The 27137-nt window shown below is 44.4% G+C and overlaps 1 protein-coding gene across 1 annotated transcript; it reads left to right on the forward strand.

The window, feature by feature from the left end:
- The first annotated feature begins 988 nt into the window (after nucleotides 1-988).
- LOC112164371 (receptor-like protein 2) lies at nucleotides 989-17574 on the forward strand. The gene is made up of 4 exons (XM_024300574.1): nucleotides 989-1222; nucleotides 1372-2037; nucleotides 2359-2439; nucleotides 15646-17574. Exons 1-4 carry the CDS (start codon nucleotides 989-991, stop codon nucleotides 17572-17574), a joined length of 2910 nt encoding a protein of 969 aa, XP_024156342.1.
- The last annotated feature ends 9563 nt before the right edge of the window (nucleotides 17575-27137 follow it).

Below are 27137 nucleotides of genomic sequence, written 5' to 3' on the forward strand. Positions count from 1 at the left end.
ACATAGTAAGGAGCAGTCGAAACCCTGAGTATAAATACCAGGTTTCAAGGACAAATTAAGGACCTCTCTCAATTACAATCAATCCTAGCGATTACAAGCCTCCCCGGAGCAAACCTTCAACCCTGTTGAAACCCGGTGACCTTGCGCCAGTCCTAGTCTCTCTTAGAGCCGACTGTCAGCATCACCAGACCAACCCGGCGACCGGGCTTCCAGTCCCAGTCTCCCCGTGAGCTGACTGCCAGTGCAACCGCCACCGTTACTACCAGCAAAGCAAGGGTAACGCCCTCGCAACCCAGCGAAGCTAAGGTCACACCTTAGTAACACCCATGCTTCTCCAAACTTCCCAATAGTTGCTCTGCTCAGCCTACAACGTTAAGTATTGATTAGGTGAACAAAGAGACCACAGGCAAAGCCTTTACCCGCGTAAGGCAAGAAGTCCTTTTTCGGAAGACAAGGAAAAGAACCTAGCGACGAGGTTGGTGCTCTCCTCGTCCACAACACTTGAAGAAGAAGTCAGGTCAAGGGACGACCCCGACGACTGCACCCCACGGTGCTGGCACGCCTGCGCACACACCCAAAAGAGACAGTTTGCACGCCAGCTGGTTTTGGAGCCAAACAGATCCTTCTCTACAGTAAATGTTCAAAGTCATGTACTCATACTCTATATGCAGAAAGCAAGACTTTCAATTATAGCTGCTGCTCCGTTTTCTTTTGCTTCAAACGAGGAAGTGTTTATATATATATACATGCAACCCAATTCATGAGCAATGTAGTTCTGCACAACAAATCCAACAAGAACATTGCCAGAGCATCCAAAATTTCCGACTCTTATGTCATCCTCTTCATCTTTTTCATCTCCACTATCACTACAATATATGCATGTAACAAAGTCAATCACGACTCACTTTGGTCGTCTTTTGACATACCTTTTTCTTCTTTAAACTGGTCTTCAAGTGATTGTTACAACTGGGAAGGCATCACTTGTGATATGGCTGGTAGAGTGACACACTTGTTGTTGCCTTCCAAAAGGCTCCAAGGAGGCATTTCTATCTCTCTCAGAAACCTCACAAAGCTCTCCCACCTCAATCTCTCCCACAATTCATTTTCTGGTTCACTTGTACCTGAATTGTTCTTGTCCTTGAATCATCTTGAAATCCTTGATTTGAGCTACAACCTTCTCACTGGAGAGCTACCCATGTCTGTACCATTCAGTTATATCCGAGTAGTATTTATCCAACAACTGAATCAAAGGCACAATTACATCTTCATTCCTCCAGCATGCCTGGAATTTGAGCAGTGTAAATGTCAGCAACAATTACTTGACAGGTCAAATATCCCATCCTCTATCTGTCTTCATTCTTCTTTGGTTAGACTCTTGGATTCTCTTCCAATGGATTCAATGGAATAATTCTTCCTGGACTACAGAACTGCTCCAAGCTTGAGGTCCGACGTGCTAGTTGCAATGATCTTTCAGGGCCCCTTCCTAGTGACATTTACAATATTCCGACACTTCAAGAAATTTCATTACCTTCCAATAAGCTTTTCCGACCAGTTAGTAACAGCAATGTCAATCTTATCAACCTCAGAATCTTAGAGCTCTACTTCAATAAGCTGACAGGGTCGCTTCCTCTCAATGTTGGGAAGCTCTCCAAAGTTGAGGCTCTTAATCCGTCATTTAAACGACCTACAAGGTTCTCTGCCACCATCTTTGATGAATTGCACAACCCTTATAGAGCTGAATCTGGGATTCAATCAATTAGGAGGAGATATCTCCAATATTGCAAGCTTAATTTCTCCAGACTTACTCGACTTAGTAAACTTGACCTTGTGGGAAATCACTTCCCTGGTACCTTGCCAATAAGCCTTTACTCATGCAAATCTCTGAAAGCATTGCGACTGAGCTCGAATAATCTAGAAGGACAAATAAATCCCGAGATGCTATCACTGAAATCCCTGTCTTTCCTCTCCCTGGCTCAGAATAGACTGACCAATGTCACAGGTGCAATGCAGATATTGATGGGTAGCAAAAGTCTCACGGTACTCATTTTGTCACATAACTTTGTAGGTGAAGAAATGCCAGATGGAGATGGAATGATTGATTCTGCATTCCAAAATCTTCGGGTTTTTGGTTTATCCGGGTGCCAACTTACAGGTCAAATACCATTATGGCTGCCAATTTACAGTTCGGCTCAATCCCACGTTATAAGGAAGGTGGGGGGTAGAAGAAGGGATTTAGAATCCCCAAGTACAAGAAAACAGAAATTAAAAGAAAGCAGCAACTTTTACAAAAACTTACTTGGTGTTTTCTTGTCACCTGATCTTGCTTATTGAGGCTAACGCACACGCGTGTTGATGCAGGCGTGCGAGGCTAATCCGGTTTTGGGGAGGCATGCAAGAGGTGTGCATGTTGGCGTTGGGCGTTGCCTATGGGTGCTGCCGGTAAGATGAGGGGCCGAGGGTGGCTCCTGGGTGTATAAGACAGAGCTAGCGACGCTAGCTGGGGGCAGACAGAGAGAAGCTAGCGTGGCTAGTGACGTAAGAGTCAGGGCGTGCAGGTGCAAGAGTGTGTAGGCAGCAAAAGCAAGCGAGGCAAATGGTGGGAAAAAAAAATTCAGATTTTGGGTTTTTAATTTCAGAGTTAAGGCTCATGCTGATAACGTGTTTAAGGAAAAGAGAATTGGGAGAATGTTTATGTCTTTCATTGATAATAGATATAGGAAGTACAAGTACATAATTTTGGAGTACAAGTAATCTTATTCTAATTAGAAGTAAGAATCTAGAACATGCTCTCGTATTAGAACTATAGAAAGTAATCCTAGTTTGACAAGGCTCACTAAAGTCAAATATCCTTTAACACAACTATTACTTATTGCCTGGTGTGTTGTACCAGTTGCTGCTATGTTGTAATATGGTTGCTATCTTTTGTATCTCTTCCCATTTTCGGGCCTTTTATTCATGACATTTCAGACCCAAAAAAAAAAAAAAACAACAGAAAGTAAAGGACCGTTGTGTGAGTGTATGATTACAAAGCAGACTGGAGGAAAAATTTTCATTCTATGCCTACAAAGGTTTCATTTGAGTGAAACTTTGCTGCGCTGTGCAACTTGCTTCCAAGCTCAGACAACAGAACTATAACAATATGTTGTACAAATTTGTGCATCTTGCACTAGCTACGTGCACCTAAGGATTTCTCAAAGTTCATACAACTTAGTTTACAACATATAATAAAAAACTATTGTGTGATAGTTCAAATTCCCTTTTGGTGAGCTTGTTCTGGGAGGGAATTATGTGCTCATTTCCCTCCATTCTAGGCCTCCCATTTACACCACAGAAACTTCTTAACTCAATTGTGCAATATCTTCCTAAAAAATGATTTTCAATTTACTTACATTCACACAACGGAAATAGATTTGTAGCGTTATATGATAGAGTTTGTGTTTACACATAATAGCAGATTTCTGTTTTGTTGTCTAATCAGTGTTGTGTGTTTCAATTTTTGTAGTAGTGATTTGCTGTAGTTAAACATATAAGAGCATCTCCAATGGAGTTTTCTTTTAGCTTGTGTCAAATTCAAATTTGACATGTGACATGGCAACCTTTATTTTTGCCTAATCTTACTCGAACCAATATGTCAAAATTGTGTGTTGTTTTAATATATTTTATTCTGTTGTAAATGATAATGAATATTCATGCAATAGGTATTGCTTAATGTATGCGATTGACATACTCGTAATGTATGCAATTGACATACTTGTAATGTGCGATTGACAGACTCGTAATGTATGCGATTGACATACTTGTAATGTGCGATTGATTAGTATAGCTATTATGTATTGCCTTTTGTATACACGATGTAACCCTATATAAACCTCATGGTGAGATGAATACAAGACAATACAATTTTCCCAATTCTCTACAACACGTTATCAGCACGAGCCCTAACCACAAGAAAAAAAAAACCAAACCAGAAAGTTCTTCAAAACCTGCCATTGCCATCTTTCGAGCCTCACTGCCGCAGCTCCTAGCCCACGCTAGCCTCACCTGCGCACCTGCCCCTGTAGCACCTACGCGCCCCTGCTCACGCATCCCTGCTGCCCCTGCAGCACCAACGCACACCGACTGCATCCTTTTTCTTTCTTGTGCACGTCGGTCTGCTTGCAAGCTCCGAAACATCTAGTTCGGAACTTGAGATCAAAATCCTTTCTTCATTAGAGTTGTTCATCTATGTCTCTTCCATCTGACCTCTGAATTTAAGCCTTATCGGAGTTATTTTGAGACCGGTACAACAATCAAAGTGAAAGCTGTTCAGAAGAGAATCTGCTCCGAATTTCAACACGTAAGTTTTGTAATTAAGGTTGCTGCTTTCTTGTATTTTAAATTCCTTTTATTTTTTGCACAATTTTGGAATATATGAGCAGGATTTTGAGTATTTAATAAAGCGAAATTATGGGGATTCACGCTTAACGAACTAAGAGTGTTCGTATGAACTAAGAGTGTTCATAATGCTCCGACTAAGAGCGTCCGTAAGCATCAAATTGTAACCATATTAAAAACATCATTGTTTGGTCTAATCCAAAAGAGATTCTTGGAAATTGTTTTATTGGTAGCATAGGTCGGAAATCTTATTATTTTAGTTTTCGTGGAAGTTTAGTTCCGAAACTAATATATCTTCTCTTCTTATTTTCAGGATGTCGAATGAACCTAGACTCGACTTTCCCATGCTTGACTCAACAGGCTCGGATTACCACAGTTGGGTAACCAATGTTGAGAACCATCTCACTTCAAAGGGAATATTACCCATAATCCAGGCATCTAACCTGGATCTTGTGTTCGTGCGAACACCTACAAAGCATGCGCAAGCAGTTATCTTGATGCGACGCCATATGGACAAGGCAGTTAGATTGGAATATATGTCGATCAAGGATGCAAGAGAGCTATGGGTAGCGCTAGAAGAGCGTTTTGGCAATGTCCAAGATTCCCTCCTCCCTGACTTGAAGGTTCAATGGAACAATCTGCGCTTTGCTGATTTCAAGTTTGTTGCTCAATATAATTTAGAAGCTCTTCGCCTACAATCCATATTGAGGTTTTGTGGACAACCTGTCACAGAGCAAGAGTAATTGAGAAAACTCTCTCCACCTTCCCTGTTTCAGCCATTGTGGTAGCAAAGCAATACCGCACTGAAGTCAATGATGGACGGATCACGAGGTTTCATCGGCTTATCAATCTCATATCTGTAGCTGAAAAACATGATAACATACTCGTGAGGAATTATAATTCAAGGCCTATTGGAACTAAGAGCGTTCATGAGGCGAATTATAATGCACCCAAAGGAGGGCGCAAGGAGCTGAACCCTAGGAGTAAGGGACATGAGAGACGTATGGGTCCATATAACCGCCCTAATCAGGAAGGAAACCGCAAGTTTGGAGCGGATACACGTGGTGGCAATGCCACACGTAGGAGAAGGGGTCGTGGTAATCCTAGCCGTGGTGGTGGAGCCATAGCTCGTGGTGGTGGAGCCATAGCTCGTGGTGGTGGCGCCATGGGTCGTGGTGGTGGCGCCAACCCTCCTAGGGAATGACCACAACGTGCATAACATGCACCTCAATTAGAGGGAGGCAACCACAATAATGTGTGTCATCGATGTGGATCAATTGAGTATTGGTTTAAGAAATGCAAGGCAAGCGAGCAACTAGCTGCAAGATACAGGGCATACAAGGACCTGAGGGAGCAAGAAGTGTACCTTGCAGAAGAAGAAGAAGATGGTAGAGATGTCAATCTCACCATAGAGGACTTCAAAGCTGAAGATGAAGTGCACAAGGATGCTGCAGACTTTGATTAGAATAGTCCTTTTATTTTCTAAGAATTTTGTAATGGCAATATGCCTTAGTCAATAAATGACAATTGTATTAACTCTTTCTCATGTGGCGCACCCAATGAAATATGATGTCTAGGAAAGTCATTGAGATTAGTGGTACTTAAGAGAGCCGCGCTCCACCAACATCTCTCTACTTTCCTGGTCATATTTGATTGGAGTTACCAAACGGATAGAGTGACTACAATGTGTCTTAGTTTGATTTTATTTTTGGATTAGACTTTTTGGGACCTTTGATGTAATCATTGGCTATATTTATTAATAAAGTATCGTTTTGAATGTCTTGGACATGTCTTAATTCCGAACTTTATTATTTTTCAGTATGTTTCCTGGAGAGTTGGAATGCCTTGTCGCGACAAAGGCAACTATTTTTATGGATGACGCCTAGTCGATCTTCTGTGACTACGATGGCTGGACCATCACAATTGATTCATGGTCGAGGACCAGCTCAATTTATGATGCCAAATAGCACAAGTATTATTGTCACCGAAGCTCTATATGCTCCTAGGGCTGGAAGGACTCTATTGAGTTTTAAAGATATAAGAGCCAATGGTTTTATGTGGAAACACATTGTGAGAATTGACAAGAGTTCCTTTGCATTACCTCTAATGACTATGGACATAAACGAGTATTAGAGAAACTTATGTGTCGATCTAGTGGGTTGTATGCGACCACTATTTGAATTATTGAATCCAACCATGTCATGAGAGATGACTTATGGGATTCTGACACATATAGACTTTGGCATGACCGTTTGGGACATCCAGGTAGTGATATGATGATCCGTATATTAAAGACTTCACATGGACATCCATTTTTCAAACCGAAAAGAAGTTAGAACCGAAATTTGGTCCAAGGTAGGGCTGGTGCCGCCTACCCCTTGCGGTCCAACAGTTGAATTGACACCACTAATGCCTCCTTGGTTCCTTTCTCTACTTCTAAAGTCAATTGTGACTTCGTGGCTCAACCGGATTCTTCCATGGTTGCTTCTAAAGCCCATCTTTCGTTTTGCAAAGCCTGCTCTTTAGTAAAATTAGGATTGAGACCATCCTATGTAAAGGACACTAAACAAAATATTCCATTCTTGCAAAGAATCCAAGGTGATATTTGTGGACTTATCCAACCAACTTGCGGACCATTTAGATATTTTATGGTGTTGGTTGATGCATCGACACACTGGTCACATGTCATGCTTTTGTCCACTAGAAATGCTGTATTTTCTAAACTCTTGGCACAAATCATTAAGTCAAGGGCTCACCACCCTGATCATCCCATTAAGTCAATTCGTCTTGACAATGCTGGAGAGTTTACATCAAAAATTTTTAATGACTATTGCATGTCCATTAGGATTGAGGTTGAACACCCTGTTCCTCACGTTCACACGCAAAATGGTATAGCAGAAGCTGCCATTAAAAGACTTCAAATGGTTGCTAGAGCATTGGTTATGCACACCAATCTCCCTGTTTCTGCTTGGGGCTATGCAATATTGCATGCAGCTGTGCTTATTCGTCTAAGGCCTACTGCCACTCAACCCTTTTCTGCGTCCTAGTTGGTTACTGGATATGAGCCTGATGTCTCACACTTACGCATATTTGGGTGTACAGTTTGTGTGCCAATTGCGCCGCCACAATGCACCAAAATGGGTCCTCAACGACGATTAGGCATTTACGTTGGATATGACTCTCCAACCATTATCCACTATTTGGAACCCTTGACAGGCGATCAATTTACCGCAAGATTTTTGGATTGTCACTTTGATGAGATAGTCTTCCCGTCGTTAGGGGGAGATAAGAACAATAATGTTCAACATGAATGATAGAAATTGTCGTGGTCTGTCCCCACTTTGTCTCATCTTGATCCCCGAACTGCACAGTCCGAAATTGAAGTGTAGAGAAGTCTCGATCTCCAAAACGTAGCAGACTCTATGCCTGATGCATTTTCTGATATCGCTAAAGTGACAAGATCACATATACATGCTGCAAACGTGCTTGCAAGGATTAATGTCCCTAAAAATCATGGACATGGCACCACCACTAATGGTGATGGCAATGTGGCTCAGTCCGGGATCCCAGCAAGGAAACGTGCGAGGCCCAAAGGTTCGATGGATTCTCCCGCAAGAAAGAAAGCGAGTTTGGCACAAAAAGATCCATTAATCATCGACATAGATAACCCGTCTCATGAAGATATTCCGGATTATGGTTATGTCCAAGAGACATCATTGGGGGACGCTCCAATGTCAGGACCAATTCCAGAGAATGGAGAGATCTCCATGAATTACACTAGTGTACATGAGACGTTGAATCGAGATTCTATTATCCTTGATGATGTTTTTGCATATTCTATTGCTCAAGGAATTATAGAACACGATGATATCGAACCTCGCTCCATTGAAGAATGTCAACGAAGTGCAGACTGGCCTAAATGGAAAAATGCGATCTCGGTTGAATTGGATTCACTAACAAAGAGACAGGTATTTGGGCCTATAACGCTGACACGCCCAAGTATAAAGTCTGTTGGCCATAAATGGGTCTTTGTTAGAAAACGTAATGAGAAAAATGAGGTTATTAGATACAAAGTCCGACTAGGAGGAGACATATTCTCCCGTAATAGACGTTATAACGTTCCGCTACCTTGCTAGTTTGGTAGTTTTCAAAAAACTTGACATGCAGCTTATGGATGTGGTTACAACATATCTCTATGGGGATCTAGATTCAGAGATATATATGAAGGTTCCAGATGGACTTCAATTACCCAAATCAAGTGGCTCTAAACCACGGAGCGCGTTTTCAATAAGATTGAGGCGCTCACTATATGGATTGAAACAATCCGGACAGATGTGGTATAATTGCCTAAGTGACTACTTGATTGGAAAGGGATATGAGAACAATGAAATATGCCCATGCGTGTTTATAAAAAGGACAAGTTCCGGATTTGCAATTGTAGCAGTTTATGTCGACGACATGAACCTAATTGGAACTCTAAATGAGTTAAAGGAAGCTGCTGAATACTTGAAATCCGAATTTGAGATGAAAGATCTTGGAAAAACACGGTTTTGCCTTGGACTAGAACTCGAGCACTGTAGTGATGGGATTATGATCCATCAGTCAGCATATACTCAAAAATTACTAAGGGGCTTTAATGAAGATAAAGCAAAGCCTGTGAGTACTCCCATGATCGGCAGTAGTCTTGAGCCCGAAAAAGACCTGTTTCGTCTAAGGGTTGAGGACGAAGGCTTATTAGAGGCTGAAGTGCCCTATCTAAGTGCAATAGGCACATTATTGTACTTAGCTCAATGCACAAGACTGGATATCTCATTTGCAGTGAACTTGTTAGCCCGACATAGTTCTGCTCCAACACGCCGCCATTGGATTGGGGTAAAGACAATCTTTCGATACTTGAGAGGTACGATTGATATGAGCTTGTTCTATCCCTACAGAGAGAAAAGAAATAACGGAAGTGTGGGATCGGACTCCACAAGGCAAAACGCCACCTTTCATGCTTATCCTTCCCTCCATCAAAATGACAACGATGTCTTGATGGGTTTTGCTGATGCAGGGTATCTCTCTGACCCTCACAAAGGTCGCTCCCAAACGGGTTATGTCTTTACCATGAGAAGCACTGCGATATCTTGGAGGTCTACAAAGAAGACTCTTGTTGCTACTTCCTCAAATCATGCAGAGATTATCGCTCTACATAAAGCCGTGCCAGAATGCATATGGCTAAGGTCTGTAGTTAGGCACATTCGAGGAACTTGTGGTTTGAAGTCTACCACAGATGAACCTACATGCATTTATGAAGATAATGCAGCTTGTATTGAGCAAATGAAATTAGGTTTCATCAAGGGCGACAATACCAAGCATATATCGCCCAAGTTCTTTTACAATCAGCAATAACAAACACTTCTAAATATTAAAGTGAATCAAATCCGTTCAGAGGATAATGTAGCGGACTTGTTTACCAAGTCGTTACCTAAATCTACCTTCGAGAAACATGTGAAGAGCATCGGACTAAGAAAGTTATCCGAACTCCCATAATTGTAGAAATCAGGGGGAGGTTTGATGTCTACATGTTCGATCTCGAAGAGTGAAGGACGTGTTGTGCTCTTTTTGCCCCTCGACCAGGGTTATTTTTGTCCCACAGGATTTTTGTTACCTGGCAAGGTTTTTAATGAGGCAACGATCAAAGCGTCAACACCGAGTTTGAACTGCAGAAGGGGGAGTGTTGAAGGATGTCGACTACTCCACATTTACGCGCATTGTGCTCTTTTTCTCCTTCGACCAAGGTTGTTTTTCCCACAGGATTTTTTTATTACTTGGCAAGGTTTTTGACTAGGCAACTTAGAAGCGCATAGCAGAGGCAACACTATTGACATGGAATATCCAAGGGCGAGTGTTGTAAATGATAATGAATATTCATGCAATAGGTATTGCTTAATGTATGCAATTGACATACTTGTAATGTTTGCGATTGACATACTTGTAATGTGCGATTGACAGACTCGTAATGTATGCGATTGACATACTTGTAATGTGTCATTGATTAGTATAGCTATTATGTATTGCCTTTTGTATACATGATGTAACCCTATATAAACCTCATGGTGAGATGAATACAAGACAATACAATTTTTCCAATTCTCTACAACATATTCGATTTATTTTGTTTTTCTCAATATAATTAATTTTTATAAAATAAAATAAAAATAAAAAAACAGATCAGAGCTCATCTCTTTCTCTGTTTCTTTAAAGTATCTTCTTTCGTTTCTCTCTCTATAATCAAGTCTCTCCCTCCCCCCCCCCCCCCCAACCACGACCATCACCACCGGACCATCCCCACAGCCACCCCACCACTGTCGCATCTCCATCAAAGGCAGACGCCATTTGTCACAACCACCCTCCCCCAGCCCAGATTCTGCAAAAACAGAAGCAAGGCACTCATGCATTATCGCCATACCTCATCCAACCATCGCCATCGTCAACCCTTGATGAAGTGCCACAACTCATCCAACCGTCGCCATCATCAGCCCTTGATGAAGTGCCACAAGCCAGGTTGACAGACTCGGGGACAGATCGATCAAGCAAACCCAGATTCGCTATGAAACCAAATTAATTCGGCCTAAAAGCAATTTCATCCGCCAATCCAGCCATCCAAACACACCCCACCCTTTGCCAGTCACTGGGAATACTCCTTCCTTGACCAACACCCAAATTATTGATCAATCAAAGCCCAGATCAATCAAAATCTGCTTGATTCTCAAAGCCCAAAAGGATTCATGAAGGTTTTTTATGAGTTACTTTGGTCTGGGTAGGATGAGAGAGAGAGAGAGAGAGAGAGAGGCGAGAAAGCAAGAGGGAGGATGAAAGAAACAATAAACAAATAAAAGACAGAGAGAGTTGAGGCTGTCAAATTTGACAGAGCAAGGGTCAATGTCAAATCCACGTGTATATGACCTATGGTTGGAGGAGTGTTTCATCAGTCATTTGTTACTGTTTTGCCCTCCATGTGGATTTGACCACTCCGTTGGAGATGGTCTAACATCTCGGCGCGATGCCGTCTACTTGAGAAGTGCAAATCTCCTAACCTAAGCAAATCTTCTAGTTGAATCCTAAAATGAAAAGAAGTGCAAATCTCCTAACCTAAGCAATAAAGAAGGGACATCTACTCGAGATGCAAGTTCTGCCACACAAGAAGAGCAAAAAAGGACGACATCCTTTCTGCCATCATCTAGCTGCCATCCCTTCCTTTTCCTTTCTTTTAGTTTTTGTTTATTTCATGACTATTTCTAGCTAAATACTTGTGTAGCTAGGGGCAATTTCATAGCCCCAAACATGTTCAATTTATATTGTTGACAATTCCGTTTTTGTTTCTATATTACCAATTGAGTGTTTGTTTCACCGGCCGTGTCTACAAGATGAATCTTTACTTGTTTATTTAGGTGCGCAACTATATGAATAGGTTAGATTTCTAATGCTAGGAGTAACACTAGATTTGTATATGCCTTGTGTTTCTCCAATTGAGTAGCAAAATGTTTTCTTGAATTACATGTTACTCAAACCCTAGGTTTAGCAAGACTACCAATGTACTTGTAACTTTATTTTATCCAGACCCTTTTCTTGCTTAATGATTTTGATATGTTAAACGTAGCGAGCTTGTGTCTAGGTTGCATAATCGGGAATAGATTAAGTGGTGAGCTCGTATTCACTTAACGAGGAGCTAAGAAAGGGTAATGGGTTAATTCGAGTTTGTGAGTTAACTTCGGGTAAATTCAATTGAGAATTAGGATTCCATAGCTGAGCTTTAGCATGATTGAGTGTATTTGTTGGTGGAGAATGAGTCCTTAGCTTTGTTTCTATCAATAGTTATAAGGTTATATAATCTGTTTCAGCTAATTTGTTAACTTTTGTGTTCAGTAGTACGTGAATTATTTCGTATATCAAATCAACTCCGATTGTTCTGAAATTTTTTGTATGTGTTATTCAATTTGTCTTTAGTGTCCTATAAAATTTTCAGAAAATCAATTAGTTAAATAATTTATTTTCGTTAACTGTTCAGTAGCATAGAATAGAGTAGTTTGCGGCATTTGATGAACAGTTGGAGACAATCTTCAGCAGGTAATGACCTTTGCTTGATCACTATATTACCAATGATGATATTTGAGTGCAAGGTTTAAGTTGTGCACCTTTAGACATACCACACACGGTCTAGAATATTCAACACGGTTATCACTCTCAGAATGAAAAAGTTGACTGAAGCATCACCATTCATCTTAAAGATAGAACTTGGACTTCAATTACCAGTGCTAAACGAAACGACTTCCACTTCCGGTCTTCAACCTAGAGTGTGGTCTTTTAAAAGTAAACAATGGAGGACTTCTGACCTCTGAGAAATCTCAATATGAACTGAACCTACCTTTGTCAATTTTATATGCTTCTTCATCAATGGCTTTACAATATACTATAAATAGTTAAATACAGACCTCTGAGCAATCTATATGAACTAAATCTAATATCACCCCATGGCTGATGGCTTCCTTGTCCTCCTTTTCATTTTCTCTGCTTTTTCTACAAACATTCATGCATGCAGCCAAACTGAAAGCAGCTCTCTTCAGTCCTTCGCCCTGACTTTGTCTGCTTCAACTCCCCTAAATTGGACTACCAGTGATTGCTGCCGTTGGGAGGGCATCACTTGTAATCCGGGTGGTTTGGTCACTCATTTGAGCTTACCCTCCAAAGGCCTCAAACTTAAAGGAGGTAATTTTCCTTCTTCATCACTTGAAAATCTCACACATCTCACCCACTTCAACCTCTCCCATAATTCACTATAAGGTTCTGTTATGCCCCCAAATTCAAGGCCAATATTGTACTGAAATATGGCTCGTGAATTTGTGTCGTGAGTCAAAACAAATAAAACTTCATTCTTGAATAAATCAACCGAAGGTAAAAGAATTTATATATATGTCTGAATAGTACTTTTATTAGAAAACGAAATCATTATTATCTTTACGAAATCAAAGCTAAGTAAAATTTAAAACGAAAACATAGTAGTAGAAAAATATTCTTTTATTTAGTAGGTTCAACTCGTTTCCCCAAGCATCTACTCAATATCTGAAAACAAGAAGGTGTAGCATCATGAGCAACATAAGCCCAGTAAGTACACAACTTGCATTCTTATATTAATGTGTCTTATAAGAAATCAAAACTGAACAACCAAGGAAAAATGTACCGAGAACCATTTCTATGTTCGCACCAGTTTTTAAATATGTATATGTATACACACAACATTTTCATATATATTCAAATATATTCATCTGCGTGAATGTTTATGAGACTGGAAATAAATCACATAGTCACATCTCCTTATCGAACCAACAAATATTGTAGCATTAATATGTGAAATAACCTCAAAGCAATGCATGCTCGATTCTCTTTTCACTTAAGACTGTAACATATTAGTAATATGTTGCAAACAGATATTAATTTGATCAAAATAATATAAGTACACATCTCTTCTTAGTGAATATTTCAGATTAACCGGTAACAATTCATAAATCCACGTGCTAGGGTCCATAATACCAAAGCATGGGTAAGCTGCAGCATACTGAGGACATTACCAAAGTATGTATACTCAAGGTCGGCACTTCCTTCCTATGAGTATAATAGTGCACTATCCGTAGGGACTAGAGCCCCGGCTAACTTCCACATAAAACACTTTACCAGTAATTCACTTAAGCACGGGGTAGTACTAATCACCCGGCTTCACAACTTCTCAGACATAATCAAATTCACAAAATACAATCTTTATGAATTATAGATCGTAACATATGTATATGTATGCACACACATACTTATGAATAATCTCATATGAAAACATATGTAACATAATCGTATAACACAAATAAGTAAATTCACTGGCAAACAACATAATTAAAATAAGCTTATACATAACTGAAATCAAGTAAACTATGTAATAATAAAGCACAAGTATTAAATGAGTAACTATATACAATTTAAGAACATTATATTATAGTTAGTATTTCAGTTCTTATGTCCAAATCCATTGAAGTTCATCGACCGTGTTCATGTTTCTCCAATTAGAGTCATCAAACTTCAAAATGTGTTATGTTGTCCATCACAAGTCCAAATTAATCAAATGAGTACACCATTTCAAAGGGTTTTTCACAAGGAATTCAATAGTGAAGTCCATAGTGTCCAAGTCCAGAAATGGTGAAAAACCAGAACAGCGCAGAAACCGATATTCTTGATATTAACCTCTGATGTCTAAGTCTTTAGGTGCTGTATATTTTACCAATGCTTCTCAGAATTTTCAGATTAAAAGTAGAGGTCCTAAGCTTCAAATTTATATAAAGTTTGTAGAAAATAGTTAAGAAATGAGGGAGATATGAATTTTTGAAATTGTGATAGCTGTATGAGATTTCCAGCGAGTTTAAAAGTTGAAAACTTTGATTAGCCATAAGTTCTTCATTTCTTAACCTTTTTTAGTGATTCAAAAGCCTAAACTGAAGCACTTTTCAAGAGGAATTTAGTGCTGTAATTATTTTTAACAAAACAGACTTTATTATATAGGAAAATACAGGTTTTTCAGCAAAGCAGATCCTTTTCCATTTTATCATTGGTTATGCATTTTGATAAATCTTAAAGACAAAAGAGTATAGAAATGTATTCATGTACTTACTTAAGGAACTCATAAGTGAAAGTGTAGATTTTGATCTTGTGATCAAACTTTGGACTTCTTTCACAAAAAGAAAACTTCTTAAGAGAAAAAGGGTGAAGGATTTGTGTGGGAAGTTTTAGTTGAGTTTTCTCTTCAACTAAGGCAGCTTTGGATCAGTTTTGCATCTGATCTTAAAGCTTGAAAGAAATATGATGCAGATCATATGTTTATATAGGCTAGAAACAAGCACTAAATTCTCAAAAATATCTTCAAGCTAGTAAGGTGAGTTGCTAATCTAGTAAGGTGACTTGATACTCTAATAAGATGAGTTGATAATCTAGTGAAAAATATCAGCTAGCTATCTACACTTATGACATTTGGATTGTACATATATACATATACATATAAATACGTACACAAGAAATACGAACTAAGATATTTTGGTAAGTTTACTGGGAGTCTAATATTGAAAAACTTACCTATCTTGTAAGTGCGGCATGTGATGTCATTGGTTTCTAAAAGGAAAATGTTCAAAACAAAGTTAGATTTTACAAATAATATTAACAATAATATAGTGCTATGTAGTTGATCCTAATTTTCAGGTTATTACAGGTTCGCTGGACAAAAGTACTAGTGGCTTCTTCTTGTCCTTGACCCATCTTGAGGTCCTTGATTTGAGCTATAACCTTCTCTCCGGAGAGCTACCCTTGTCTCTACCATTCAGATATATCCGAGTACTGGATTTATCCAACAACCGAATTAAAGGCACAATTCCATCTTCATTCCTCCAGCATGCCTGGAATTTGAGCAGTTTAAATGTCAGCAACAATCACTTGACAGGCCAAATCCCATCCTCTCTCTGTCTTCATTCCTCTTCGGTTAGACTCTTGGATTTCTCTTTCAATGAATTCAGTGGAATCTTTCCTCCTGGACTACTGAACTGCTCCAAGCTTGAGGTCCTACGTGCCGGTTTCAATGATCTTTCAGGGCCCCTTCCTAGTGACATTTACAATATTCCGACACTACAAGAAATTTCATTACCTTCCAATAAGCTTTTCGGACCCGTTAGTAACAGCATTGTCAATCTTACCAAACTCAGAATCCTAGAGCTCTACTTCAATAAGCTGACAGGGTCGCTTCCTCTCGATGTTGGGAAGCTCTCCAAGTTGAGGCTCTTAATCCTTAATTTAAACGATCTACAAGGTTCTCTGCCACCATCTTTGATGAATTGCACAGCCCTTATAGAGCTGAATCTGGGATTCAATCAATTGGGAGGAGATATCTCCAAGCTTAATTTCTCCAGACTTACTCGACTTAGTAAACTTGACCTTGTGGGGAATTGCTTCACCGGTACCTTGCCAATAAGTCTTTACTCATGCAAATCTCTGAAAGCATTGCGACTGAGCGGAAATAATCTAGAAGGACAAATAAAACCCGAGATGCTATCACTGAAATCCCTGTCTTTCCTCTCCCTGGCTCAGAACAGACTGACCAATGTCACAGGTGCAATGCAGATATTGATGGGTAGCAAAAGTCTCACGGTACTGATTTTGTCACTCAACTTTTTTGGTGAAGAAATGCCAGATGGAGATGGAATGATTGATTCTGCATTCCAAAATCTTAGGCTTTTTAGTTTGTCCAGTTGCCAACTTACAGGTCCCATACCATTATGGCTGTCAAAGCTGAAGAAACTTGAAATCCTTAATCTCTCTTCTAATAGAGTCACTGGCACTATTCCTGGTTGGTTAGGGACTCTTCCAAATCTGTTCAATGTAATCTTGAGAAATAACTCCCTTTCAGGTGAATTTCCAAAGGAGCTTTGCAGATTACAAGCATTGGTATCACCACGAAAGGCTGCAACTCAAACAGGCCATGGTTATTTTGAACTACCCACGTACTCCCAATTCGAACGCACTAATGCGTCCATAACTCCCTTGGAGTACAAGAATCTGTCCAATATGCCAACAGTAATAGACATCATGAACAACAGTCTAAGTGGACGGATACCTACTGAGATTGGTCAATTGCAACTTCTTCAGAAGCTGGATCTTAGCCTCAACAACTTGCTTGGCGGCATTCCAAACCAGATATCTTACCTCACAAACTTGGAGAGATTAGACCTCTCAAGAAACCAATTGTCAGGGGCAATCCCAGCTTCACTATCAAGTCTTCATTTCTTGTCATCATTTGCAGTTGCATACAATAATCTCCAAGGACAAATACCATCAAGCACTCAGCTCCAGGGCTTGAGTGCCACTGCATTTGAGGGTAACCCAGGACTTTGTGGAGCACCACTTCCAATTAATTGCGAACAGATGAATAGAAGTGGTATAAATAACAGGACCGAAGATGTCCATAATGGCAGTGTAATTCCATGGTGGCATATTTCTGTGGCTCTTGGTTTCATTACAGGATTCTGGGGAGTTTGTGGACCTCTGGTGTTGAGCAGGTCATGGAGATGTGTCTATTTCCAATTTCTGTACGGGATAAAAGATAAGGTCAAGAACATGGTACCATATGGCAGAATGTAGAGAAGGCTTAAATTAGTCGAAGCTTCTCATTTTAATATTTTATATAAGCTTTATAAATCACTAAATTATATAGCTTGCCAAATTATGTAAATCTGTGTTTAGGGTTTCATCCGAGATTTTGATCGAGAAACCTAATATATCCAAAAAAAGTCATTTACGAGTAATTTCATCTTTAAGAATATAAATTTCCAATCTTCAAATCATTCTTTTTAATATGACGACACAATCGACACTTCTTTCTTTTTTATATTCTTTGTTGAAATTATCTAAAGTTGTATTATGAAGGATTTTCGAAACCTTCTAGATTGACGGTGAGACGTCGTTAATATAATGGAACCTGATTTCACTTTCTCAAAAAAAAAAAAAAAAAAAAAAGAGGCTAAAATCTCGTCTTATAGTACAAGATAATTATGTTCATTGTTTTTTCTTTTCATTTTCTCGTGAGCAAAACATATAATAATTTTTGAACTTTAACTTTTACATATTAAACAATAAACAATTCAAAATAAAGGCATAACCGCATAAAGTAGGGCTGGGATTTGGAACCGTAAAATTGAAGGAACCGCACCGAACCGCACCCAAAGTCTCGGTTCGGTTCGGTTCTACGACATATGTTGTACATACATGTGCATTTGCAAGCATAATTAGTTATAATGAGCCACGCTCAGGGTACCACCAGGGGTACCAACGCCCACCTCATGAGTGACTGGCGTAAAGACAGCTAGCCAGGTTACCGCCTGAGCCCCGGATCAACCCCAAAGCACCGCCGACGCGCCGCCACGCGCCGTGTCAAGGTAGCATCAGAAGCTACTGAAACTGGGAACTGAAGCACATCAGTCCCACATCGAAAACAAGGAGAAGATCATCCTCTTCCTCACCTATAAAAGGTCCTCTCCTCTCTCCTCATTTATTACGCATTCAATACTTACCTACTGTTACTTTGTCAACATAAATACATTGACTAACTTAGGCATCGGAGAGTTGAAGACCGCCCGGCGCGGTCTCCCTCTGACGCCCGTTGTATTTTATTTGACAGGTAACGGGAACCACTCACAACATAGGTATCGATCCGCCCGCCGGATCAGCGTTAACTAAGGTCCAGCTACCGCTAGACTTTTAAACATTAACATTGGCGCCGTCTGTGGGAATCCTTGAACAGAAGGTCATCCCATCACAATTACCATGACTAACGGTAGCAGGGGAAATATCGGGGAACAGGCAGACCAGTCCGCCGTTCCCCAACCCGCCCGCCCAGCGGTAAGCATCAACCGCGCACTATTCAACACCCCGGTCAACCCTGGCGGCGAAACAAATCCAGGCAGCAGCCGTCCCCCAGGTCAGGACCTCACCGCCTTGTATGAGCTGGCGCTGGCGGACCTCCACAAAGCAAACAGAGAGCGCGAGCAGGAACGCAAGGAGAAGGCGGAGGCCCAAAACCAAGTGGCCACGCTGATGACACGTTTCGACGAGCTAAGGCGAACACTGGACGCAAACGCCAACCCCGCACGAAGTGAGCAGTCACACAGCACCAGGCACAGCCGGCCTACCGCTGGTATGGGACCCATCGTCCAAATGCAAGTACCACTAAACCCACCTGAGCTGGCAGGAATGGGACCACCCCCTATCCCACAACTGCTAGAGCAGGAGGCGGAGTCATCGCTGCGCACCCACCACTCGAGGACAAGAACAAGGACTGAGGGTAATCTACCCATTCCCGGGCGAGGGTTCGCTCCGCGGAACGCCCAAGCGGGCCCCGCTGGCGACGCGACCACCCAAATTTTGGAGAGGATGCAGCAGTTAGAGCGGAGACTAATCCTGGCGGAGGCAGGCACCCCGGCGCCAGCCCCAAACCCACTCTTCGCATCCAGGCCAGGCCCATTCACCGCTACAATTTTGCAAGCCGTCAGGCCAGCGTTTGCAAAGACCCCAAAAATGTCACATTATAGCGGTAAGACTGACCCCTTCGTCCACATGGACACGTTCAAGAAGGTCACCAACAACAAGGGATTTGATGACGCCACCCTGTGCCACTTGTTCAGCGAAACGCTGGATAGTGAGGCAATGAGTTGGTTTTTCGAGTGTCCGCCAGGGTCCATCGACTCATTCCACGCATTATCTCATGCCTTCCTCTCTCGATTCATCTTGTTGTCCGCCGGTCATCACAACACCAGCCAGTTGTTTGACGTCAGGCAGGGAGGGGACGAATCATTGAAGGCATTCGTCACAAGATGGCGAGCGGCAGCATCTCAGTGCCGCTATCTCGACAAAACAATGGCTTCGGCGGCTTTCAAGCAGGGACTCCTCAAGGGACCATTCCTCTATCACCTCAACTACAATCATCCAAATGCGGCGTACGATCACCTTATGAGTGAGGCGGTCATTCATGCCCAGGCAGAGTTTATCACATATGGAGAAACCCCACCGCCACCAGCAGCACCAACAAAGTCATCTCAACCCTCCTCCAGCCATCAGGAGACCGCCAGCAAAGCCCCCACTGCACCGCCAGCCGACAAGAAGAGGGAGTGGCAGCACGGCAGTTATCAAAGCAAGAGGCAGAAAGACAACCACTACAAGGGCAACCGCCCATCCCATGGGGACAATCGCAACAAGCAGACGGAGTCCTCTCAGCGGTATGCAGTATTCACCGTCCTCACAGCCTCGTACGAGGAAATTTACAATCAGTGTAAGGATCAGATACCACCACCACCCTCACCGAAATTCCCCAAAAGGGGTAAGCCAAGAAACACCGGCATGTGGTGCAAGTATCACGAGGACAGCGGTCACAATACCAACAGTTGCAACGCTCTCAAAACAACCATTGAGACCCTATACCGTGACGGCAAGATGGATCAGTTCAAGGTGCGCCAACCGCCACCTGTGATTGCCAACATTGAGCCACTGGGCCGCATCAACACCATCGACGGCGGGGCTCCAATCACCAACATGTCTCACAGGGCAAGAAAGCGTTACACACGCGCCAATCACCCAAAGGAAGTCTGTAACATCCGCTACGAGAGATCCACCAAACTCCCAAAGTCTGGTTGGGAGCCCATCACCTTCTCAGAGGAGGAGGAGCGCGGAGTACATCTACCCCATGACGACCCATTCCTGATCGATGCCATTCTCGACAGATGGTCGGTAGGAAGAATCTTGGTGGATAGCGGATCTGCTGTCAATGTCATATTCAGCGGTTGTTACAACAACCTTAAGCGGAACAAGAAACTACTACAAGACCATGAGCCATTGCTTAGCTTCTCCGGCGATATCACTCAGCCGCTGGGTTCTGACTACATGCGATTAACCATCGGCTCCAGTCCATGTATGGCGGAGGTACATACCGAATTTATAATTGTGGACTGTTTCAGTTCGTATAACGCCATCATAGGACGGCCGGCACTCAACAAGCTCAAATGCATCATCGCCGGATACATGCTTCTCATGAAGTTCCCCACACCCAACGGCACGGGCTGTGTCAGGGGAAGTCAGCAACTGGCACGAGAATGTTACTCTACCACCATTGCGCGGTCAACCCGCCGCCACGAAATCCTAACGGTAGGAAATCAGGCACCGCCACCAGATATCTTCGAGGATCCTAGGGATGAGGAGGAGAAATATGTAAGGAAGGAACCGGTCAATCCGGAAACATCGTTGAAGGTCATCAGCATCTCTGACGAGCACCCAGAGCGGACAGTCCGCATAGGAGCTCAGCTAGACCCAGAGGTGGCCGCAGAACTCACTCAATTCCTGCGGGATAACGCCGCCGTTTTCGCATGGTCATATGCGGACATGCCAGGTATCTCTCCCGAAATCATCACACACAAACTAACCATTAAGCCATCCTTCCATCCCATCAAGCAGAGGCGAAGGGCCTTCGACGAGGAGAAATACCGCGCCATAGGAGAAGAGGTCGCCAAACTCCAGGGCATTGGATTCATCCGCCAGGTAATCTATCCCCAATGGATCTCCAACCTGGTCATGGTCAGGAAGCCTAGCGGCAAGTGGCGGATGTGTGTCGACTTCAAAAATCTCAACAAGGCATGCCCAAAGGACAGTTTCCCTCTGCCACGCATTGACCAGCTGGTCGACGCGACCGCCGGGCATGAACTCCTCAGCATGATGGACGCCTTCTCCGGCTACAATCAGATCAAGATGCATCCCAGCGATCAGGAGTGTACCACCTTCACCACCGACAAAGGGCTGTACTGCTACAATGTCATGCCTTTCGGTCTGAAGAACGCCGGTGCAACTTATCAGCGGCTGATGAATGCTATGTTCGCTGAACATTTGGGCAAGATAATCGAGGTCTACGTGGACGACATGTTAGTCAAAAGTATAAAAGCCAGCGGACATGTGGCAAATCTCAAGATCATAGTTACCATCCTCCTGGCCTATGGCATGCGCCTCAACCCAGAAAAATGCTTCTTTGGCGTCACCGCCAGCAAATTTCTGGGTTATATTGTCAGTGAACGAGGAATCGAGGCTAACCCGGACAAGGTACAGGCCATACTCGACCTGGCGGACCCTGAGTATAAGATACACGTCCAGTGCCTCCAGGGCAAGTTAACCGCCCTCTCTCGATTCATCTCCAGGCTCTCTGACAGGTGTGCCCCATTTTTCAAGCTCCTCAAAACGACTCACAAGAAAGTTATCAACTGGAACCCAGACTGTCAGACGGCGTTTCAGGGCTTGAAGGATTACCTAGCGGCAGTCCCACTACTCTCTGTCCCTGTGCAAGGAGAGACACTGTTCATATACCTAGCGGTATCGATATCAGCGGTGAGTTGCGCCATTGTCCGGCGGGAGGGACAGGACGAACTCCCAGTTTTCTACGCCGGCAGAGGCATGAACGGGGCAGAAACAAGGTATCCACCCTTAGAACAGCTAGCTCTTGCACTCATCGTTGCCGCCAGACGCCTCCGCCAGTATTTTCAAGCGCACACAATCCACGTGCTGACCAATCAACCACTAAGACAGGTGATGCAGAACCCTGAACATTCAGGGCGCCTCAGCAAGTGGGCCATCGAGCTCAGTGAATTTGACATAGATTACAAGCCAAGAACCGCCATGAAGGGCCAGGCGGTAGCGGACTTCATCGCCGAGCTCACTGAGCGTCAGCCCAATCCCAGCAAGGAGAATGAGCCCGGGACGGAAATGGTCACCGCTAAGGAGCCAGCTCCCCTACAATCAGATTGGAACCTGCATGTGGACGGCTCCGCCAGCGCCAAGGCCAGCGGCGCCGGAGTCATCCTCACAGGACCTGGGGGGCTGAATGTGGAATACGCACTAAAATTCAACTTCAAAGCCTCCAACAATATGGCGGAATACGAAGCACTCATTGCCGGCCTACTCCTCGCCATCGATTCAGGGGCTGACAGTGTCAACATCTTCAGTGATTCCCAGTTGGTCGTTAACCAGGTCAATGACAGCTTCCAGGTCAAGGACCAACAGTTAGAGGCGTACTTGGGGTACGTCAAGACACTCCTCAAGAAATTCAAATTTCATAACATCACACAAATCCCCAGGGAAAAGAACGCCAAGGCTGATTCACTGGCAAGGCTGGCAACCGCCCAGCCACATCAGAGTCCAGCTGACACAAGAGTGGAGTGTCTTGACAAGCCAAGTATCACAAAAACCCTGGCGGAGATCTTCAACATTGAGGTCAATACCAGCTGGATGGACGAAGTCATTGAGTACAAGCGCAACGGCACATTGCCGGAAGACAAAGTTAAGGCGCGACAACTCCAGCGGAGGGCAACCCGCTACAACATCCAGAACGGCAAGCTGTACCGCCAGGGATTCACCCATCCCAACCTCCGCTGCCTAACCCCAGAGGAGGGAAAGGTCGTGCTGGCAGCAATTCATAGCGGAGAATGCGGAAACCATTCAGGCGCCAGATCCTTAGCCAATCGCACAATGCGACAAGGCTATTTTTGGCCTACTCTCGGCGACGATGCCCGCCAGGTATCAAGATCATGCCACAAGTGCCAACAATTTGCTGACATCCCGCATGCACCGGCGGAACCACTATCGGTCATCGTCGCCCCATGGATCCACTCAACTTGGGGTCTGGATCTGATGGGAAAATTTCAAACCGCCAAGGGCCAGTTCAAGTACATCATAGTGGCTATCGACTACGACAGCAAGTGGATAGAGGCGGAACCACTAACAGCAATAACTACCGCCAAGGTAATTCACTTCCTCTGGAAGAACATCTACTGCCGTTACGGTGTCCCACACACGATAATCACCGACAATGGCACACAATTCAACAACAAGGAGCTCATCTCTTTCACCGCCAACTTGGGTACTAAGATAAGTTTTGCATCTGTCGCCCACCCCCAGACCAACGGTCAGGTCGAAGCAGCAAACAAGATAATCAAAAAGCTGCTGAAGAAAAAACTCGACAAAGCAAAGGGTCTATGGGCGGAGAAACTCCCGGAAGTTCTATGGGCCATCAGAACAACCCCAACTTCCGCAACTGGTGAAACTCCTTTTTGCATGATGTTCGGAACGGAGGCTGTCCTGCCTATTGAGGTCTCTCAACCTACCGCCAGGGTCGAGGGCTACCGCCCAGAGACCAACACTGACGGCATCAACCTGGACAAGGACCTCCTGGAGGAAAAGCGACACAAGGCCCACCTATGCAACCTGCAAAACAAGCAGCGGGTATCGCGTTTCTACAACGCTAGAGTCAAGGCCCGGAACCTCCAACTGGGGGACTGGGTAATGAAGGAAGTCATTCCACCGCCAACAAAGCTTCGCCCAACTTGGGAAGGTCCATACAAAATTGTGGAAGTCGTTAGCCCAGGCACCTTCTACTTAATGGACAAGGATGGCGTCACAACGACCCACCCTTGGAATACCGAACACCTTCGGTATTATTACAAATAGTCATGCCGCTACCCAAGAGCATCTTGACTTAGCTAAATTTTTATTCAATATTTAGCTAAGGGAAGCTACCCAACGGGTACTACCCCTCTTTTGTAAACGCTGATCAGTCAGCTATCAATGAAACGAGGAATTATTCAAACCATGGTTACCAAGTCTAGCACTGAGGGCAACTGGCAACGCCAGGAATCGTCAGCGGACCACGTCCGCTACGTGGTGCACTTGGACCAATTTTAATTCCTTTAATGTTTCATTGCTTGGCAAAAGAAAAATCTCTACGTCAAAACTCTAGCGGTACAAACACATCATGACAAACGTCAAACTCTGAAATTTCATTTCAGGGCTGGGACTCCCCACCCAAAATAGTTCATTATTACAAAGTGTAAAAAAAAAAAAAAAAAAAAAAAAAAAAAAAAAAAAACCCTATGGAAGTCTCAGCTAGCTTCAGCGGTTGTCTTCGGCTTCTACGGCTTCAACTGGCGGCGGCGCGACCGATCGGCTCGCCTGATCGGACCCTCGAGCTGTCGGACTGGGAGTCTCCATTGTACCATCCGCCCGGGTGTGTGCCTCCAGAAATCCGGCACGTGACACCTCCGACGGGGTCTGCTGGGGAGTCTGCTGGGACCTTTCCGGCGGATGGGAGCCACTTTCCCCGCTGCCCGAATGAGTACCCGCCGCAGGGGCAGGCACGACTTCTGTCTCCGGCGGGACACTCTCGACCACCGGCACGTCGGGCTGTGACGCCTTTGCAAAGTCAATGGCGCCCTTCCGCTTCAACATGTCTATATTGGCCCGGGCCCCAGACTTCGCCGCTTCGGTCAATGTCTTTTTATACTCCGCCGACAGCTTGAACGCTTCAACGGCGGCGGCCGCAGAAGAACTCTGCTCATTTTTCAGGCGGTTAACCTCCCCGTCCAGCCGCTGCATCTCATCCAGTCTGGCGGCAGACTCCCGCTGCACAATAATGAGCTTCTTATCTTTAGCGGCTATCCGCTCCTGCAGCAATGCGATCTCCTGCTCCAACTGGGAGACGCGTTCATTCCTCTCCAGGTCCCGCCTTATGGCCGCATTCAGCTTGCCGCGGGCGTCCGCATAGTCACACTCCGCCTTGACCAGTGCCCGCTCGACCTCCGCCAGTCTCTCCTTGGCCTCCGCCAACTCCCTCTGGAGACCTCCGATCTCTCCCCTGAGCTCTTCCTCAATCCGGGGCTGCTTAGACGCCGCCTCGAACATATCATGTAACCCCGCAGATATTTGACCAAACGCCGAGCTGAAGGGCGATTGGTCAATTGCCGTTGGGCGCGATATGCCCGCCAGACCCCCGAACCCCAGCCGCTCGCACAGATGGAAAAGGAATGCCCGCTCCCCTTCTGTCATGAATGGCGCATACTCGGCAAAGGAGTCCAGATCACTGACGGCTGCCGCCTCTCCCTCCGCCACTGCAACCTTCGACGCAGCTTGTCGAGCCTTCTTTTGTTGGCGGACTCCGATCACCACCTCTTCTTCCTCTTCCTCGACGGGGGAGTCAGGCTGCCGGCGTTTTTTCTCCAGCGCCCGTTGTGTCCCAGCAGCGGTCCTCGTCACCCGCACCGGCGGCTCACCCCGGGACTCGGTGGCAGTCTCCGTCGGCTGCACCGTCTTCTTTTGAGGACCGCGCCGGGTGGTAGGCATCCGCTCCCGCAGCCTTGTACCAACAATCCCCCTCTCCCCGCCGCCCGCTTGGGTGTCCGCCTGCACTACCGGCAGGCCATCCTCACCCAGATGGGAGTGGTGCGGCATCGGCAGCTCCACCGCAACCTCGGACTGGCTCAGCACCAGCGTCTCCGGGTTCACCACCGTCTGCTGGGCCGCCAGCCCCTCGGCATACATAGCCTCAAGAAAATTCTCTATCTCGGCGCGATCCATTGCTTTTTCGAAAGCGTCGCGACTAGATTTGTTACCGGGCGGGGTTTCTGAAAAGAAAAACACAAACACCCGTCAGTCCGGATCAATTACAAAAAAAAAGAGGTGTGGCGGAAATGTTCTCACCAATAGAGCGAGTTAGCCCCAGGTCGACCAGCAATTCCCAACCGGTCAGAAGACGGAAGTCAAGCAAATTGCGGTTCCGCCAGCAGCCACGGATCCTCGCCACGCGACACTCCTCTTCGCGCGTCAAAATGTACCTTAGTCCCGCTGCACAAACACAATAATCATTAGCAAAAACCGCAGGGTTGCAAAAGTTTGAACCCGCCAGTTATTTTTAGCGGAAACCAGTTGCCAACCTCGGATGGGCTGGAATTCCGACTTAGCCTTAAACGTCGGCCCCTCAACATTCGACCTGGTGTGGTACTCCCAGCCATCTGTGGCGACGCAGAAGGTCCCCCGCCAGTAGGACATTGAGTCCCTTAGATTCTCAATCAACTTGGGCGCTCCCTGGCGGCGGCTCAGGTTCACACACCCTCTGCAACCTCGGCGCTTCACATACACTAGCTCATAGAAGTGAAGCACTTCCGCCACGGTAGGCCCCTCGCACCCCGACAAGCGCCACAAGGAGTTCATCGCCAACATCAACCGCCACATGTTGGGACAGATCTGCCCAAGGGCAAGGCCAAACTCGCACACAAGAATTTGGAGATTAGGCACTAGCGGGAATGTCACTCCTTGGCGGAATATGGCCTCGTGCACGGCAGCACATC

This window comes from Rosa chinensis, chromosome 5, assembly GCF_002994745.2.
Source record: "Rosa chinensis cultivar Old Blush chromosome 5, RchiOBHm-V2, whole genome shotgun sequence".
Lineage (NCBI taxonomy): Eukaryota > Viridiplantae > Streptophyta > Magnoliopsida > Rosales > Rosaceae > Rosa > Rosa chinensis.

Coding starts and splice junctions, on each gene's coding strand:
- LOC112164371 (XM_024300574.1), top strand. CDS start 989: ATGGCTGGTAGAGTGACACACTTGTTGTTGCCTTCCAAAAGGCTCCAA. Junction 2,038..2,358: donor TGGGTAGCAAAAGTCTCACG/GTACTCATTTTG, acceptor GTGTTGATGCAG/GCGTGCGAGGCTAATCCGGT. Junction 2,440..15,645: donor GTTGCCTATGGGTGCTGCCG/GTAAGATGAGGG, acceptor CCTAATTTTCAG/GTTATTACAGGTTCGCTGGA.